Raw genomic sequence first — 17,737 nt, 5'->3', positions numbered from 1 at the left:
TCTAAATGGGGGAAATTTATTTTACTATATCAAGAATATGTAGGTCTAAAATGGCTAACTATCATTGTTTGAAGAGTGGTAACCTTAATAAATGTATGAGGTGTGTCAAAAAAATTAAGAACTTTTTAAGTAGAGTTATACATACACGTCGGCTATCAGGCTCCAGGCACTCCTCTCCTTAAAGCATCTCTTAATTGCCCATGGTTGGCGCCCCTCTACACTTCGGCGGCTAGCATCCTCACTCCAGGAATTAGCCGTATCCAAAGAGACTTGTAGACGCTAACTTCACCCGCTCTCGCGCGTTTTTCCTTCAATAACAGACTTATAATAAGTAAAACAGTCACCAGCTAGCTAGTTTCAGCAACATACAGAATGTTGCAATAACTTCGATGTTTTACCGAATATGTCCGACCCTTCTAAGAGCTCGAATGAACGTGTTAGCTTAACTTTTGCGCCATCTTCTGTTAGTGCTACTTAGAAACTAATACTGAAGCTTCTTCGTAGATGGCTATCAGAGGGCGTTAAAAAGTAGCCTTTTCTTCCTCTTATGGTTTTACGGCGGTTGGCATCCATCTCACGACTTTAAATTAGAACTCTAAATAATCAAGATGGTTAATACAGCATTAACCATAGCCAATGAATAACCCATCAGCTAATGCCTTTTAATAACAAGGAACAAAAAACCAACGGTCATTGATCACGTGACGTCAGACGTTACTGAGCAAGTTTGTGGGTCACAAATGTGCCTGTAAAAATGGTTTTAAAAAAGTGTATGATGTATGTATGCCCAAAGTGGATATGTAACCATACATTTTTTATTTGTTTGAACGTTTTAACTGATTCTCTTCGGTTGTTTTCTTGAGACTACACCTACTTTTATTTTGTCATCTTTGGATAAAAAATGAGTTTTTTCCTCCGAGATAATGTGTCGATTTCTTCCCAGCTAACATGTCTATGTGGGGCCAAAATGGGCTAGATGGTGGGTCCCATATGGGAATGTAAATTGGGTTCTCTTTGGGATTGTCTGTGGATTAATGGCCCCATCATGCCAACTACCAATATGGCTCTTACAAGGTGTTGGATGGGGCCCAATTTGGCAAAATGCATGAGACCCATCTCTGTCCTAGCTGAAAGTTCTATGTTGGTACATGGAGACTGCATGGGACTGTGAAATAGGTTCTAAGTGGGATTGTCCGCATGTACCATGATGGCCCCATGTCAACAACCAATACTGGTTTCAAACAGGATTACAATGGGTGTTGGGTGGAGATCAATTGGGCAAAATACATGGCCCCACATGGGGTCTACATGGGATTGCAAACTGGGATCTATGTGTGATTGTTAGCGGGTTCATTGTACCCACCTGGGTATCCCAGATGGGTTGCAAAGCGGGTCTCCTCTGACAAGAACAAATCAGAGAGTAAGCTTTTAGATCGCTTAAAGTCACAGGTTGGGACCCTAACTCAGTGGATAACTTCACCCATGGTGCAAATGTGTCGAGCCACAAAAATAACAACAGTCCGCCAGAAACATGACCAACAGAACCCCAGCAGGGATCACTGTGCAACAGGAAACATCTAGACACAAATAAACACATTACACTTCTAAACATTCTGCAGAACAGCATGATAGGAGACTCTACCCACAGACCCCTCGGATCTGAAATTGCAGTTGCTGGTGCTTAGTATCACAGTATATGTGACACATATATGGTCAAATATCACATTTAGCTCAATGTGGGACAACATTTTTGTACATAACAGGAAGTAGTGGTGAAAGGAATTGTACTAACAGAGTGTCATTCTTTTTTTTTTTTTTTAAACAGTGCTTAACTTCATCATGTCTGGACAGCAACTTCACCTATTATTCAACAGAGAAAAAACAAAGTACAAATATTTTAGGTCTTCATAAATCTTAGGAATGATATTTGACCTGTTAGGAAATGTCTTCTAACGTCATGTCAAACAAGTGAGAGACAATCCTTCCAGGGGTCAGTAATCTGTCAGGTCAAAGAGGTCAAGGCTGCACACGCCTGTTGTGCCAGTAAACTATGAGATGTTTATGAGAGAAGAAAAGACAAGATAAGATACTAAAGGAAGGGAAAAGCCTATTTAAGGCATCAAATACGCAAAATTTACTTTGGGAACAATTAGCATGCTAGCATGTGTGTCACTGTGCGGTGTAGATATTTGCTATCAGTGTAATCAATCTAATTGCTTAATTTCCTTGTTCACAGTGTTTATGTTGTCTCCATTAAGCTTTGTCATTCCACTGCTCCAATAAACAACCTGTTGAGGCCGGGCCAGACTGTAAATACCAGAACATCTATTTGCAGTAAATCAGTGTTATTTACTACTCCGTTCACGCACCTTTGTTTCTGTAGAGGCAGCAGTGACGTGTTCAGGGAGTCAGATAAAGGGTATTTCTCACCAACGCTTTCCTGTTATTTTCCAGGGTCCTTTGTTTGGTTGCGAGGCCTATCGGTTCTCAGGGGAACAAGAGGAACATTTGAGCCTGAGCACTTATGAACACTCTGGCCCTCAAAAGCAGGCTGCTCCCATACCTGTCTGTGTCACCGTGTGTGTCTGTGTGTGTGCGTGCGGTTATAATTATCTGTTAGCGTGTCACCTTGTCCTTGGTTTTAAGGAGATACATCCCTGAAGTGACAAATATCTGGCTTAGAGAACTTCGAGAGACCTCTAGACCTTTAGAAGTTCTGCTGTATCTATAAAATGTCAATAACTACAAAATAACTAAACTTCAAATAAAAGTCAGAATAAGCTACATTTTTAGCTCTTATTATGTCAATATAAATAAAATATATAAGCCCTAAGTAGACATCTATCCATACACTGAACATTTTTAAAACGATCATACTTAACTCTACATCTGGAATTCCAAATTGTTTTCTCTCTAATATCTTAGTGGACAACACCCCATAGACGGTCAATCCCATTGCATTTACAGATATCTCAAACAAATTTAGGATAAAGTCAGGAAAAACTCTCCTCAATATTTGTTTTATTGTAAACAGCATTCATATTCAGTCTAGTTAAAACAAGCATCAACATGTTAGCTTATTCCAGTAATTAGTCATAGCCATTAAAATTGCTAGCATGAGCTTTTTCCAGTCTTGCTCATATTGTTCCTTTCATTTACAGAGGTAAAACTGCCAATAACCAGTTAGCTAGCTTCAAAACAGCACAGGAAAAAATACTTATTATCTCTGCAAATCTGTTGGACACGTTTAGGAGCTGAAATAAACATGTTAGCTTAACTGTTGCTGTTTGATAATATGTTAAGTTCTTTTTTGACGGTTCTACAGGCTGTTGGCTTCAGAAATGGTACACTACTGTCCACTGACTGGAAGTAAATTGATAGCGTTCTTATTTCTTGAACTTAAATACATTAATAATAACAAAAAAAATATTTTGAAATATGAGCCAGTTTAATGTCACCAAATGCAAGTAGGAGAGACCGGGTGCAATTGTAACACAGGACGTTTGTAACACACTTAATTCCTCCAATTAGAAACAAGCTACTCTGCACATGCTCAGAAGGATTCTCTCTGTCTGCTGAAAAAGAGCAGGAATACTTCCACACCACAGAAGCTGTACACAAAAACAAAAAAAACAAAACAAACAAAAAAAAAACTGATTTTGAGGTATGAAAGTTACTTTTTGGTTTGACAAATGTTTTTCTTCTGTTGTCTTAAGGTTAGATGATAGTAAAGTACAATGCTGTTTAATTTGATCCCTGGCCTTTTGGTAAAAAAATCAACATGAACAACCTATGCTAACATGAGTGCCAGTAGTTAGTATGAGAGACTTTATTATGGCTGCTGAGTCAGGGGCAATTATAACACCGTTTCAATTGTGTTGCAATTGCCACAGCCTACTACAGGCCATACTGCCTCATGTAAGCAAATGCTGACTTAATTTTTTTTAAGAATAGATATATTTCACAAATTTTAAAAGAAAATGCATGTTAATCAATCTTGTTTATGTTGTGATTTTAATGTGTCTATTTTGCAAAGTGTTATCGAAGTTTGGCAAGAGAGTTCTTGATTGATGAATCTGAAATGATTTGAATAGATCTAAATAATAAAAATTTACTGAGTAGAAAATAATTCTTACTGTGATTTAGTAGTGCAATAAGTTTTGATGTGTCCATAAATAGATACATCTTTTGATTTGAATTCATATTAGAGCCTACTTGAATTGGGGAAAATAAGAAACCATATTGGCTAAAAAAAACACCTTGGTAAATTTATGTGATACTGTAGCAGAAATGGGAATACTTTAGTGTTACCCTTAATCTGAAATATAGAGGGTAAATATGATGTTTCTGGTCAATGTTACAATTGCCCCCAAACACTGTTACAATTACCCCTGTTACAGGGGCAACCATAACACCCTGACTACTTGGATTGAACTGAACAAAACAGTCACGACTTTATGAGTTAAAATACAGCAGTAGCTTTATTAACTAGTGCAAAAGTATATGTTTCTTATATTTAAAAATGGCGTGTGCATTCCAAGTAATCTATGAGTTATGAAGGAATATGTAAAAAATGTTGCAATTTTTTTCTCCCCTACTTAATATTTTGATTAATAGACATTCCTTATAATTCCCAAACCGGGAATGGAAAGAAAAACAAATTGTATCTTAGTTTGTTGGTCTTACATGTTAAGCAAAATGGCCTTCTTGGGAGAAATGAAGGTTTTTTTTTTGTTTTACTTAATGGATAACTATACTGAGGATATACCCATGTCAAATCTTTGTCCCCTATATTTCTCTTATTGTAAAGAACTTATATGTTTAATGTATTTAAAACTTTGTCACAGTGACAGTGTGTTTGTTGATGTGTGCAAAGGTGTCAGGCCTTCATATAAATTAAAATTAAACAAAGCGGATAGGAAGTTTCCTCTTCTAACAACCCGACAAAGGAAGTTTTTTGTGTCACTTACAAATTCCAAGCTTTTGGAGTGTCTCCTGAAAAAAAAAGGGCCCATGCTTTTAGATTCCTGTCCTCTGTAGACACAACAACAACAGGAAGAAGGGCCATTTTCACAGGTGTCAGGAAGCACAGGAAATAAACAAGCTGAATACTGGAAAACATTTTTTTGTACCAGTAAGAGTCAGAGGTGAGGCTCATAAGAGATATTTTTAGACAGCACAGGGATATTTATGCAGTCTGAGCCAAAGAATTAGATCTATGCAAGATGTTTGGTATGTTATCGCTACCTATTGATCCACCAAAAATGATTTAAAAAATCAATACATACAAATGCATTCAGTTAAGAGTATAACTCTAGTCTGATGTTTTTGGAAATTACCAATTTGTCATCTCATAAGTTGGAGAAGAATGAAACCAGACTTATAAGGCTATACATATCCCTGATTATACAGTGAAGCTATCTTAGTTTAGCTCAGTAAAGAGACAAAGAGCTTGTCAAACTCTGCCCATGTGTAAAAATGTTGTACCTTATACTTTCTTTAAAGCTTACAAATAAAAACATCATGTAACATTTGTTTTGTCCTCATAAAAACAGCAATGTAAAGCATTACCTTTCCGGTAAACGATTTTTTTTAACTTTGTGTGAAGCTAGCTTTTTTATCTTGTTAAACAGCTATGAATTTCCATGACTTCCATTAAAGGTTGAGAAGCCTAACCCTGATTAACTGGGTTATAGACAATGTATTTTTTTTGGCAGATTGGCACAGCCATACCCTTAGAGTTTAGAATACATGCAAAAAAAAAAAAAAAAAAAAAAAAAAAAAAGATTTTATTTCATCATGTCTCTTCAACCAGTAAAAGGAATTTCAGGTGGAAAGAATGAGCATCCCAGGAGGAGTTGATATAAGCCGGTACCTTCAAAATGCCTTCTTTATGCCTTTATCATGGCATAATATGAAAAGCTGGACTTCCTGTTGAGATGAAAATGTGGGTGCAGAGGTTTTTTTGTAGGTCTCTGCATGATCCTTATATCAATTAATTTTCAGATTTTTAGGTTAAACTTGTTACAGGGACTTAATTTTTGAAACAGTGTAGGGGGCGCCACTGAGCCAATAAGCCACACCCACCTACCAATTTGATACAAATCCATTCCCATTCCCGCTATGATTTTATCTGCCGGGTTTCATGGCTTTATTAAGTGTTTTAAGTCCATCAAAAAAACTACTTCCTGTTTCATGGCGACCAACACAACCATTTTAACAGCATTACACGCTCAAATCATTTGCCTTTGCAAAAGATTTTAGCAAATCTTTTCTCTTTTCAGCTGATAGCTTAGTTGAGCATGAGTACAGGAAACAATTAAAACTTTTTCTAGCTAACTCTTTTGAAACAAAATAGCTGGCTATAAAGCTAGCCTCACGGTTAGTCATCTTACACGATGCAAATCTGGGTATTAAAGCAAGCTAAAAAAAAAACACTAAACTAATGTTAGTTCAGCAGATTTAAAGGTTTATTAAAGTGGTTGGATCTTGCTAACAGAGCAGGCTAGCTGTGTCTGCCTGCTTACAGTCTTAATACTAAGCTAGCTCCTGCTAAACAATACTGTATGCCAGCTAACACTCTTAAATTCAGATACACTTTTTCAATGTATTGTGAAGGCGATCAGTGGCACATAATTGAAGGTATAGATTTAAATAAATTAGGTTTTACATAATATCCTCCAAGGTCTGTTACTTTCCGAGCACATTTTACTTTTTCTTTATTAGGTAAAATCAGCTGTAAGCTTTTCTTATTTTGGCTTTTTTTTTTTTTTAAAGGCTTTTTATGCCTTTATTGATAGCGGAGTACAGTGGATAGAACCGGTAATAGGGCTGAGAGAGCTGGGGAGAGATGCGGTACAGTGTCACTGGCCAGATTTCAACCTGGGCCGACCACACATATAGGGTGCCCCTTAATCCACTAGGCCAGCCGTACCCCAGGAATTGTTTTTGATGATAGATTACATTTGTTTGCATTACTCTTTAGGATTTACTTGGTGCCTTTTGCTGAAGAGAGCCAGGAAATATGGGAGATGGCCTACACCAAACAGCGCCAGCGTGTGGATTTGAACCTGAGACCATTGTGCCAGGGTCTGTAGCCTTTTTATGTAGGTGCCTGCCCTACTGACTGAGCTAAACCAGCAAACTACACAACAGTGTAAAATGTAACTAAGGCTGTTGTGGCTGCATATTCAATCACTTTTTCTTTCACCTACTCTTCCATTAGATTCAGGCATTCAGTATAGTCTTATAGAAGCTATTGATGTTGTTGCTAGTGATCCTTTTTTTTCTTTGAGCTTTTTGCGCTATCATGTAAATGTTCATTTTTATTCACTGATTTATTTGCAGTTTGTTTCCAGACAACAGTAAGTTTTCTCCTCATAAATATCCCTCTATGTGAAGCCAGTAGCCCTGTCTTTACTCTCCAGTTCTTCTCATGCTATTAGCTGTTGAACATTTTGACATTCCTGAGAAATGCTTTCTGCATGGGAAACAAAGAAAATTTCACCATTTCTGGAGAAAAGAAGGGCATTCCAGGACGTTATGAGTCAAGGATGCCCGAAAAATTCTCAGCACTTGAAAACCTCTTGTGCTCTTCAGTTTGTGTGTCGTGTTGACATGGGAAACGAGACAACCTCAACGCAAAAGACATGCTTCTATGCAGACTTCCCAACATTTGTACTGTTCAGAGAAGCAGTTCCCACTTCCCTTTAATCAAAACTTTTTTTTCCCTGGAATGTCTTTCAAGAAAACCAGCATTTCTTCTGTTTTCACAGAACTTCTTTAAGAGTTTATTGGAATCATTATTGGGATTAAGCAAATTTACAGAGCTGTTAATCCTCTTTGGGATTATTTGTAAAATGCTAGCTTGATTTGATTTATTATGGATGAACTAAACAAACCACTGCAAGAGTCATCTTTCCAGCTCTTAAGGGTCATGCATGTTGTTGTGGATGCCACCATGACAGAGATTTTGAGAAACCTCTGCAGAGCTTTTTATCAGACTCCAGAGAACCACGTAGCCTTACAGTTAAGAGCCTGAGATACTTAAAAGTATATAAAAGGGCTAAAAATACTCAAGAGCATAAGTACAAATAATCTGTGTTCATTAAGACTGGTTAAATCCAGATGTAGGGTTGTAAAACTCAAGAGAGGTTGTTGAAGACTCCAGCATAAACAGCTGATTTATTTAAAATGTCTTTGAAAATGCTGATAATTACAGCCATTATCGGCAGAAAGTTAAGAATATCTCCATATCTGCCCACATCATTATCATGCTGATATTGTGGATCCTCACTGATAAACACTTTATAAAGCAGCAGCAACCATGAATAAGTGAATAGTTGTAAAAGCCTTTTCAGTAGTCAGATTTAAGAAGTGCTCAAGCCCATTTACCATTTTTTATTTGATCAGAACTTGTCTTTTGCTGTTCTGTTATTAACTTTACTGCACTTTCATTTTTTTAATCCTTTGGATCTTATGAATCACATATGAATCAGAATCATCCTCCATACTTCAACCTAATTGAAAGATGATTAAAAGACTCAACCTTCTCCAGACCCCAAACCAGAATCCAAGCAGGATCAGCAAATCTGAAACTCCCTTTCCAGTGCACACTTTCCAAACAAATAGCAGGGACAGATTTTCCAACTTTTTCTGTTTTCTGTTTTACACAGAACAGAGATTATAGCTTCCAACATTTTCATAAAACTGGAAAGAATCAGTGCAAGTACTGCCTTAAAAATAAAAATGTGCAAATATTCTTTTGCATGATTGAAGACAATGCAGGCCAGCCAACTGTGTAATGGCAAATATTTAAAAGTCACTATAGTTACCACCAAAAGTCTGATTTATTTTCCATTTATGCCTTTAACTTCTAACAAAGGCTGTCAGCTTTATTGCTGTAATTGTGATGCTATTTTGAAAAAATCTTCAGTCTACCAGAAGTTCCTTACTTTCTTTGAGATTAAAAGCAGGCTGGTATCCAAACAGAAAGTTAAAAAAACACCCTCTGTTTAAGATGTTGCATTAATCCAAAATGAAAAATATGTCAAAGAGCCACATTTTTAACTAACAGAACTGCATGGCTTTCTATAAGCAGCAGCTCCCAGCTGACTTCTCACTTAAATACAGCTGGCTACTTTTTTCATATTTTTTACTTGATAAAATAGTTTGACTGTCAAGTTGTGACTCACTTTTACTCTAGATTTAAGATTAATTTCTACACTGTATAATCTCAAAGCAATTTTAAATCAACATTGATTAATGCAAAATGAATAAAAACTAACAGAGTGGTGCAATCACTCCTTGTGTGTTTCATGTTTGGCTGTTATTCTAAGTTTGTGACTTAGGTTTTAAACTCTGAAAGTCTTTATATATTCAAGCTTTTGAAGTATTGAACACCAGATACTGTTTTATGCAGTGAAGCATTCATTTAAAATGACCACCAGTTTAAAAAATAGGTAAATCCTGCAACAGTGTGAGCTTTGTAAATCAAGGAGTTGATTTTTTTTTGCAATGACTTAAAACTTCAGTGCTTTCCCTGTATATAATTGATCTCTACTGCAGAGTGTTGCCTAAAAATTCACCATTGATGGTGATGCTCAAGGTTTCCTGCTCTCTTAACACTTGTGCCCCACTGTAATAAACTGGGGTAGGGGTTAACTTTCAGACCCACCTTGCTGGCTATTTTCCCACAGCTTATGTCCGTGGAAATGCTCGATAAACCGCTGTGTCAAGGTTTTAAGAAGATCCAGTAATCCTACCAAGTGATGCATAATACATGAAGTTAATTGATAAATTAGCATAAAGAAATAAAGGACAACACTAAGTGATAGCTTTGGTTTTAATTGTAAGAGCATTCTTTACATTGGCTGGTGTCAAATACATTATATTTTACATGCTGGCCTTCACAGTACAAACAAACCATATTCATGGAAAACTTATTCACATCAGAATAAATCAATGAGAAACATTGCTGTGCACTTAACAAGAAATGTAAGCATACTGTGGATGCTGATGGGAACAAACAAAATAGGTTATTTAAATTAAAATATAAAAGACAAAACTTGAAGAGAATAACATATTTCATCTGCATATTTATAGATAATGATTTCAACTGAGAACCAAACAACCAAATAAAACTCTGTAATGCTGCAAAAAGGGGTTTGACATCATTGTTTAACATAATAAAATATATCTTTCAGTTCATTTATAAGTTAATGCTACATTTACACTGAACAGATTCAGTCTCCACAGCACCTGTCAGCGAGGGTTGAGCCGCTTCTGAACCGTGGATCTGTCTGAGTGCTGGTCCGTGCTCTGAGCAGCGCTGACCTCTCCTGAGCCCAACTCTCCACCTGAAAACACATTTAATCATATTATACATGAAGAAATTAACATTTCATTTAAGAGACTAGATTTATCCAAATTTTTAAGTCGCTGATAAAAACACTGTAAAACATATGCATGTAAAATCTTCTTTGTAAGAAGTTTCAGATTGTTTTACCTATTTGTGGCTCAGTCTTGAGCTTGCTGGCGATTTTGGCAAAGAATTTGAGGTTGAGGCAAGCTCCGGTCTCTCTGTCACATATGCCACCTTTACAGTTGCATGTCTTGCGGCACTCAACTCCCCAAGTCCCATACAGGCAGTCTGTGGGGGGATAAAGATGGTGTTTCTTAGTAGTCTGCTACAAATTCAGAATGAGAAGTGGGGGAAAAGATCTGCTTTTTTATAGAGCTGCAGTTCCATTATCACGCACAACAAAATGGTAATCAGTGAGAAAATAAAGGGGGCAATGCACACAAAAATGCAGATGTATAGTTGCAGGAAGAGTGATGTTTGAAAGCATCATAAGCTTCTACAGGCATGGTGTCCATTCTTATATTAAAATTAACATGCATGACTTCAACTTACAAATGCAGATGTCCACAAAGAATTAGTAGAATCAGAATGTTAGGAGACATTTCAGTAAACAGACCTTAAAATAATGTAAAAACATAATGGGGTTTGGTGCAGCAGAGGAGTCTTTACTCCTAATGCAGCACACAGGCACATTTCAGTGCTAAATGTTATCCTACCTTTGCAGATGCCATACTCGTCTCCATAGTCGTCCTCATCCTTGTAGAACTCGCAGAATAATCCTGGTCCACACTTCACCCCGTGCATGCCCGACACGGTGCGGTAACAGTGCTCCCCTCTGCCGGCTGCACACACCTGACAACAGCCGCAGTCGTCCAGGACGGTCCGTGTGCACCGCTGCGTCCCGCCGCACCGCTCCGCGTTGCATCTGTCCGGACAGTTCACCGCGTACTTCACATTGTTGCCCCACGCCTCCGCATCGTGCACCAGAAGTGAATACAAGACTGTGAGGAGGAGAAAAGACATGGCTGGATCCGGGGAGAGCGCGTGGAGGGGCTGCTGTGGGTTTCGATGGAGAGACAGAGACGGGGAGCACCTCTGGGAGACTTGTGCAGAGTGACCCGTGGTGCATCAGGTTGTACGGTTATCAGCATTGAACAACTTTGTTTTTGCACATGACTTACCCTCGTCAATTTCCTCATTCCGGTGTTGTCGTCCCTTTAGCCACTCAGCCCCCTTTTTAGAAATCCGGCCTGGAAGTGGGATTTACTCTGCACCACCGCCGTCCAGGAATTGAAATGCGTGTGACCTGATGTCATAAGTTATCTTTGGTTTGTTTTTGTCTTGGTGAGTGGTGACGGCACCCCCAAACATCCCATTGCATCAGGTTTGTCGTGACTGGCTTGGAGAAGAAGGATTACATTGATGTAGGATATTTTCAGCTCGACATCCTTTGATTAGAGGACATTCACATTTAACACAGCTGAAAAGGTTAAGCTCTGTGAATGGGAGCTGGTATAATATGTGATGTGATTTTTTTCACAGAGAAAATTTACGTTATTGTCAGGACTGTCAAGATCAATTGAATTAATCGCGATGAATTAAGTTAGTGCACTGTTTACAACCCGATAAATCGCAGGCCCTATTGTCCCATATCAGTGCAGAGTACTGTGGTTAAGCCCCTCAGGGGCGTAGCACGGGGGGGGGGGGAAGGGTACTGATTACCAGGGCCCACAGTAGGAAGGGGCCCTTAAGAAGCCTGCAATAAAAAGTGTGTTTTCATTTATTTTTCTTAGTATTTGGTGTCATCATTGAATCAAAATTGACAAACTGAATAGGTCAACTGACTGAAATTTGTATCAAATAGAGTAAAACACAATACTGGGGGGCCCTGCTCCTCCCTTAAAAAATGTCCAAATGGTGTGGTCCAGCAGTGCAAAATAATACAGGTAAATTTAGTAAAGATATTGCTCATACATGGGGAAATTATGGTTAAAAATACATTAAAATGCAGTGATATCTGTAAAAATTAGGCAATATTTGCTGCTTGGCTTGCTGGTTAAGGGGGTCCCTGTGTAACATTCTTTCTAGGGCCCCTAAATCCTTAGCTACACCATTGAAGCCACTGCAGTGAGTCCATTGCTGCTCTTTTATGTCTTATTTCCATTTCAGTCCATAGCAAGTTATTTTTTCAACAGTTATTTTATAGTCTTGATATTGATAAAAGTACCACAGGACAGTCTGGCTGCAGACCGCAGCTCTCAGATGCCCCGTCTGCAAACCGCCACTGTTAGCAGCACCTCTGGTGAGAAATACACCCTTAAAAAACTTTCAAAATGAAATTGGATTAAAAACAGTGATGTAAAATAAGTCCACCACTGCCTTTAAAGCCCTAATTCACTTAAAAAAACACTCATAGTGGAAAAGTAAAAAATCATCTGCACAGTGTGTTAACAAACCTTTACATTTTACTGTTTACTTATTTCCATTTCAATCCATAACAATTTCCTTTTTCTGTGGTTAAATATATATCATAATTTTTAATTTGTCCATTAAAGCAGCTCTGTATCCAAACAAGAAGTCAAATACCCTTATTTTTATACAGTATAAAATTCCAAAAATGGCACAAAAACAGTCTTAGATGAAAAACTGTGGAATTTTAAAATGCAATAAAAAGGAAGTGATTAATCATAATTTACTACAGATAATGATACAAAATGAATGTTACACCCCTCTAGAGTACCCTCTTAGAAGGCAAATTAGGATAAGGTGCCCTCCATAGGGCCTTTTCCAGTTGATAAAACATAATTAATGCTCTAGATAGGTGCTCTTCTAATGGGGAGTATGTGATAAAGTGCTCTCTAGGTTGTCGTCTTATTGGACAAAATGTGATAAAGTGCCCCTTTCCTAGCACCAAGCACCTAAAACTACTGTATATATCACCTCCCCAGTGACAGCTGCTCCAGTAGAGCAGCCATTGTCCAAACTGAAGCTAAAGCTGACATCCTCACTTGTGTATCTTTGTAAAATAAATTGCGAAATAGTTTTTTTTCTAGTAGATATAAGCTTTTAATAAAAAATGTTTAATCTTAACTATGTTATCTAAACTATTTCACCATAAATATGTGGCAGATTTTGGTGTGCTGGTGTCCCACTACAGCAGGTGCCTGTTTGTATTTTGGTTTTTGCCCCAGCCCCTTGATCACCCTGAGTCTACCACTGCATTCAGGGGTGCAAAGTAAATAATTACAATTACTCATATTTCCATTATGACTGGCTTTTTTTTTTTTGTGCATTTTTGAGTTGTTTTTAAAATAAGTACTTTACTGCCAGATTATCAGACATATAGGAAAGGAGCAAGCTTTCTGCCAACATGAAAGATGAGTCATAAATTGGAACCTGGTTAAATGTGTGAGGCTGAAGTGAACCCCAAGCACTCTTAATGCATGGATTTCATAAGACATTATCACTGTCCTTTTTCTTTTAGAAAAAGAATTCGTAGTTTTTTAAGTGACTATGCAACCTCATAATGGCAATGATTTAAGATGCTGTGAAAATTTTTTTGCTCTCTTACTGATTTGTTTATTTATTTGCATGTTTTTCAAACTTAAATATTTCAGATTAACAAACACATTTTAATATGAGACAAAGATAACCAAAGTAAATACAAAAATGCCGTTTAAAAATGATTTTCATTCATTAAGGAAAAAAAAAATTTCAAACCTCACTGGCCTAACATGGAAAGGTAATTACCCCCTTGTTAAATCATGAGTTAACTGTGATTAACCTCATTTTTGGCCTGATTACTGCCAGCTTTTTTGAATCAAGAAATCACTTCAATAGAACCTGTCTGAAAAAGTGAAGTAGGCTGAAAGATCTCAAAAAGCAACACATCATTTTGCAATCTGAAGAAATTCAAGAACAGACGAGAAACAAAACCTCTGACATTCATCAGTCTGGGAAGTGTTACAATCCCATTTCTAAGGATTTGGGACTCCAGCGAACCATGATGAGAGCCATTGTCCACAAATGGAGAAAACTTATAACAGTGGTAAACTTTCCCAGAAGTAGCTTGTCTACCAAAATTACTCCTATTACAACAAGAAAGTGACTGGGCAAACCCTGGACCACTTGCCGTAATTTATGGAACCACTAAATCTTCTCACTGCCAGAAAATCCTGAAGGAGAATGTCCTGCCATCAGTTTGTGACCTCAAGCTCAAGGGCACTTGGGTCATGCAGAAGGAAAATGATCCGAAACATACCAACAAGTCCACCCCTGAATGGCTTTAAAAAACAGAATAAAGGTTTTACAGTGGCCTACTCAAAGTACAGACTTATATCTGATTGAGATGTTGTGGCATGACCTTAAACAGGCCGTTCATGATTGAAAACCCACTGATGTGGCTGAATTAAAACAATTCTGAAGAATGGGACAAAATTCCTCAACAGCGATGCGAAATACTCATCATCAGTTATTGCAAATGCTTGCTTGCAGTTCTTGCAGCCATGAGTGGCATAACTAGATATTAGGTTAAGGGGGCAATTACTTTTTCACAAAGGGCCAGGCAGGTTTGGATGTTTTTTTTCCCCCTTAATAAATAAAATCATCATTTAAACACATCCTTTGGTATTCACTGAGGTTATCTTTGTCTTGAATTAAGATTTGTTTAATGATCTGAAAAAGTAAAGTTTGACAAATATGCCCATGCAAAAAAAGATCTTCAGTTCTGATGAAGAAAAATAGGCCTATATTTAGCAATTTCCCTGTCAAAGAATAATGATAATCTTGATTAAAGCAATTGGATCCATGTTGTTCATATGATCTAGTGTTGTCTATGATTTATTGTAATAATTATTTTATTTTTTTGAGCATATGATATCCTTTTTTATAAGATTCGAAAACACTTTGATGTCCAATTGCTCAGAAAATTCGCCTTCTGAATCAAAGTGCTTTAACATATTCAAAACTATGGTGGCCTAGAGTCCAAATTGATGTCGAAATTTAGGTAAACAGAATAAAAATCATGGTGGTGTTGTAGACAACGGCTGCAATCCGTACTCCTAATCACGAGGTGGCGGTAGAATTTAGCTACCGTTGTTTGTGCACCAAACAGACGAAGAAGAAGAGGGAAAGAGGAGAAGGTTGATATGATATTCACGTCCGAGGGAGACCTCACTGGGACGGGACAGGTAACGCAAACCATAAAACTGCGGGGGTTTACAGTCAAGGTAACTAACATGTCTGCGCTCTATTTTATTGTTATCATACTTAGCTTGAAATACTGTTTGGACGTTGACGAGCCCCGACAGTGTTTCTCTTGGAGCTGTCAAACAAGCAGCGGAGGGGCTTGGTCGGTTTTGACAGCCATGGAGCTGACTAGCAACTGCACTGCAGCCAGCGTTAGCTCAGCTGTCACGGTGGATGCAGAATAATATTACCGGTGTTTTTGAATGGCACGGCGGGGAGTGCGTTTAAAATACACATATTTCGTATTTAGTGTCGGTTCAGCAAATAAAAATAATGTAAGAAGGAGCCTACTATCGTTTAACATGGAAAAACATGTAGGCGCTACGAAATGTTGACAGATGCTTCAAAGTGAGAAGGCAGATAGCAGGGCTGGACTGTGCCGTTAATTGTGTGTTAATTGTGTGATGCTATCAGCTAATGTCATTAGCATAGTTGTCCAACTCAAAACTTATGATATGACATTGTGAATAGACTAACGGTTTTTTAACGGTTAATTTACTCAACAGCCCAGGTTAGAATGAAACGTACAGTCATTTAACTGAGGGTATTCTCAGTTTATGGCTCAAAGAAATGATTACATTATTTTTTGTCTACTGTTCATCTTAACATCGATTGTTTTATGCTTATTGTAGTGTTGTCGTTGTGACAGCAGCCAAAACGTCCTCCAGCTCAGTCTGCATGCCTTTGCATGGGAAATGTAACACCTTCAACCGGTCTGAAGTTAGCCTGAGGGACTCCTCTCACCAAGACCCAGGGAGTCACGAGAGTCAGGGGGCCAAAAGTCATCAACCACAACCTTTTTGTCTGTGATTTAGGAGAGCAACGTTCCTCCCAAATAGCTGAGCTACTTACCTTGGTGTAAATGATGGCCACCTTCTGTACCTGTGCTGCAGGGTAGGCTTATTATAAGAACAACCAAGCAGGGTTTTGGTTTGCATGTTTTTATTTTATAACTTCTAATTGTGGTGGATAAAAAAAGAAAAATTCTGACCTGCCTCAAATCTTACTCAGTGGATTGTTAACTACAAACCCACTTTCAAGTAAGCTGGAGATCTGTGCAAATGGTAAATAAAATGGATTTGCAAATCTCATAAACCCATGCTTTATTCACAATAGAACACTTTTTTCATTTCATGAAAAATATTAGCTCATATTGAATTTAATGGCAGCAACACATCTCAAAAAATAGGAACAGGGCCATGCCTACCATTGTGTAGCATTGTTTTAACATTCTTCAGTGTCTGTTGGTGAAAGGTATGGACTGCAGGCAGACCAATCCAGCGCCTGGCCTTTTTACTGTGAAGCCATGCTGTTGTGATGGATGAGGTATCTGGTTTAGCATTGTCTTGCTGAAATGTGCAAGGCCTTCCCTGAAAGAGACACTGTCTGGATGGGAACATATTTGCTTTTAAACCTCTGATAGTGTCTCTCCAGATGTGTAAGCTGCCCACACCACAGGCACTAATGCCACCCCATACCAACAGACATTCAGGCTTGTGAGCTGTGTGCTGATAACAAGCTGGATGGTCCCTCTCCTCTTTAGTCCACAGGACACAGCGTCCATGGTTTCCAAAAAGAATTTCAAATTTGATCCATCTGACCACAGAACAGTTTTCCATTGTGCGTCAGTCCATTTTAAATGAGCTTTGGCCCAGAGAAGATGGCAGCCTTTTGGGTTTTTGTTCACATATGGCCTCTTCTTTGCATGATACAGCTTTAACTGGAATTTGTGGATGGTGCCGTTATGTTAACTGTATTGATAGACAATGATTTCTGGAATTTTTCTTTAGCCCATGCAGTGATTCCCAGTACAGAATTATGCCTGTTTTTGATGCAGTTCTGCCTGAGGGCAGGATTGATGGACTTTAAATCTGTATTTTAAAAGAACTTAAGTAATTGCTAAAAATTAATAAGGCTATAATTGGTATTCTATCTAGCCAGTCAAATAGTGTTAGAAGTGGGAATTTTGGGAGACTGGAGAGTGAAAACAGAACAGAAGACGTAAGTCACAGTGGAGTCAAGTAGCACACTTTTTAAACCAACTATCTGTACTGACAGTGATGTAGACACAGATAATCAGCCATGATAATCAGGGCTGATAATCAGTTGACTTCTACTTTTTACTTT

The 17,737-nt window shown here is 38.0% G+C and overlaps 3 protein-coding genes across 6 annotated transcripts in view; 1 reads left to right on the top strand and 2 right to left on the bottom strand.

Annotated features, from left to right (window-relative positions):
- The window catches only part of arhgap24 (Rho GTPase activating protein 24), a 136,196-nt gene extending 135,637 nt beyond the window's left edge, over positions 1-559 (bottom strand). Inside the window, exon 1 of the mRNA XM_041810905.1 lies at positions 146-559. The gene's annotated coding sequence lies outside the window, so the exon portion shown is untranslated. The remainder of the gene's footprint in view (positions 1-145) is intronic.
- Positions 560-9,830: 9,271 nt separating this feature from the next.
- On the bottom strand, positions 9,831-11,617 carry esm1 (endothelial cell-specific molecule 1). The gene is made up of 3 exons (XM_041811516.1): positions 11,080-11,617; positions 10,508-10,651; positions 9,831-10,358 (listed from the first exon to the last, which is right to left on the bottom strand). Exons 1-3 carry the CDS (start codon positions 11,384-11,386, stop codon positions 10,264-10,266), a joined length of 546 nt encoding a protein of 181 aa, XP_041667450.1. The 5' UTR covers positions 11,387-11,617; the 3' UTR covers positions 9,831-10,263.
- Positions 11,618-15,491: 3,874 nt separating this feature from the next.
- Positions 15,492-17,737, top strand: part of LOC121524915 (probable E3 ubiquitin-protein ligase HERC1) — a 71,529-nt gene continuing 69,283 nt past the window's right edge. For 3 of the 4 annotated variants that reach the window (XM_041810499.1, XM_041810500.1, XM_041810497.1), the window contains exon 1: positions 15,500-15,591. The gene's annotated coding sequence lies outside the window, so the exon portion shown is untranslated. Of the gene's footprint in view, positions 15,592-17,737 lie in introns of all 4 variants that reach the window. The other variant, XM_041810498.1, reaches the window with a different exon arrangement.

This window comes from Cheilinus undulatus, linkage group 17 (genome assembly GCF_018320785.1).
Source record: "Cheilinus undulatus linkage group 17, ASM1832078v1, whole genome shotgun sequence".
Taxonomy (NCBI): Eukaryota; Metazoa; Chordata; class Actinopteri; order Labriformes; family Labridae; genus Cheilinus; species Cheilinus undulatus.
The sequence above is the reverse complement of the archived record's forward strand: the minus strand, read 5'-3'. Positions and strand labels throughout refer to the sequence as shown.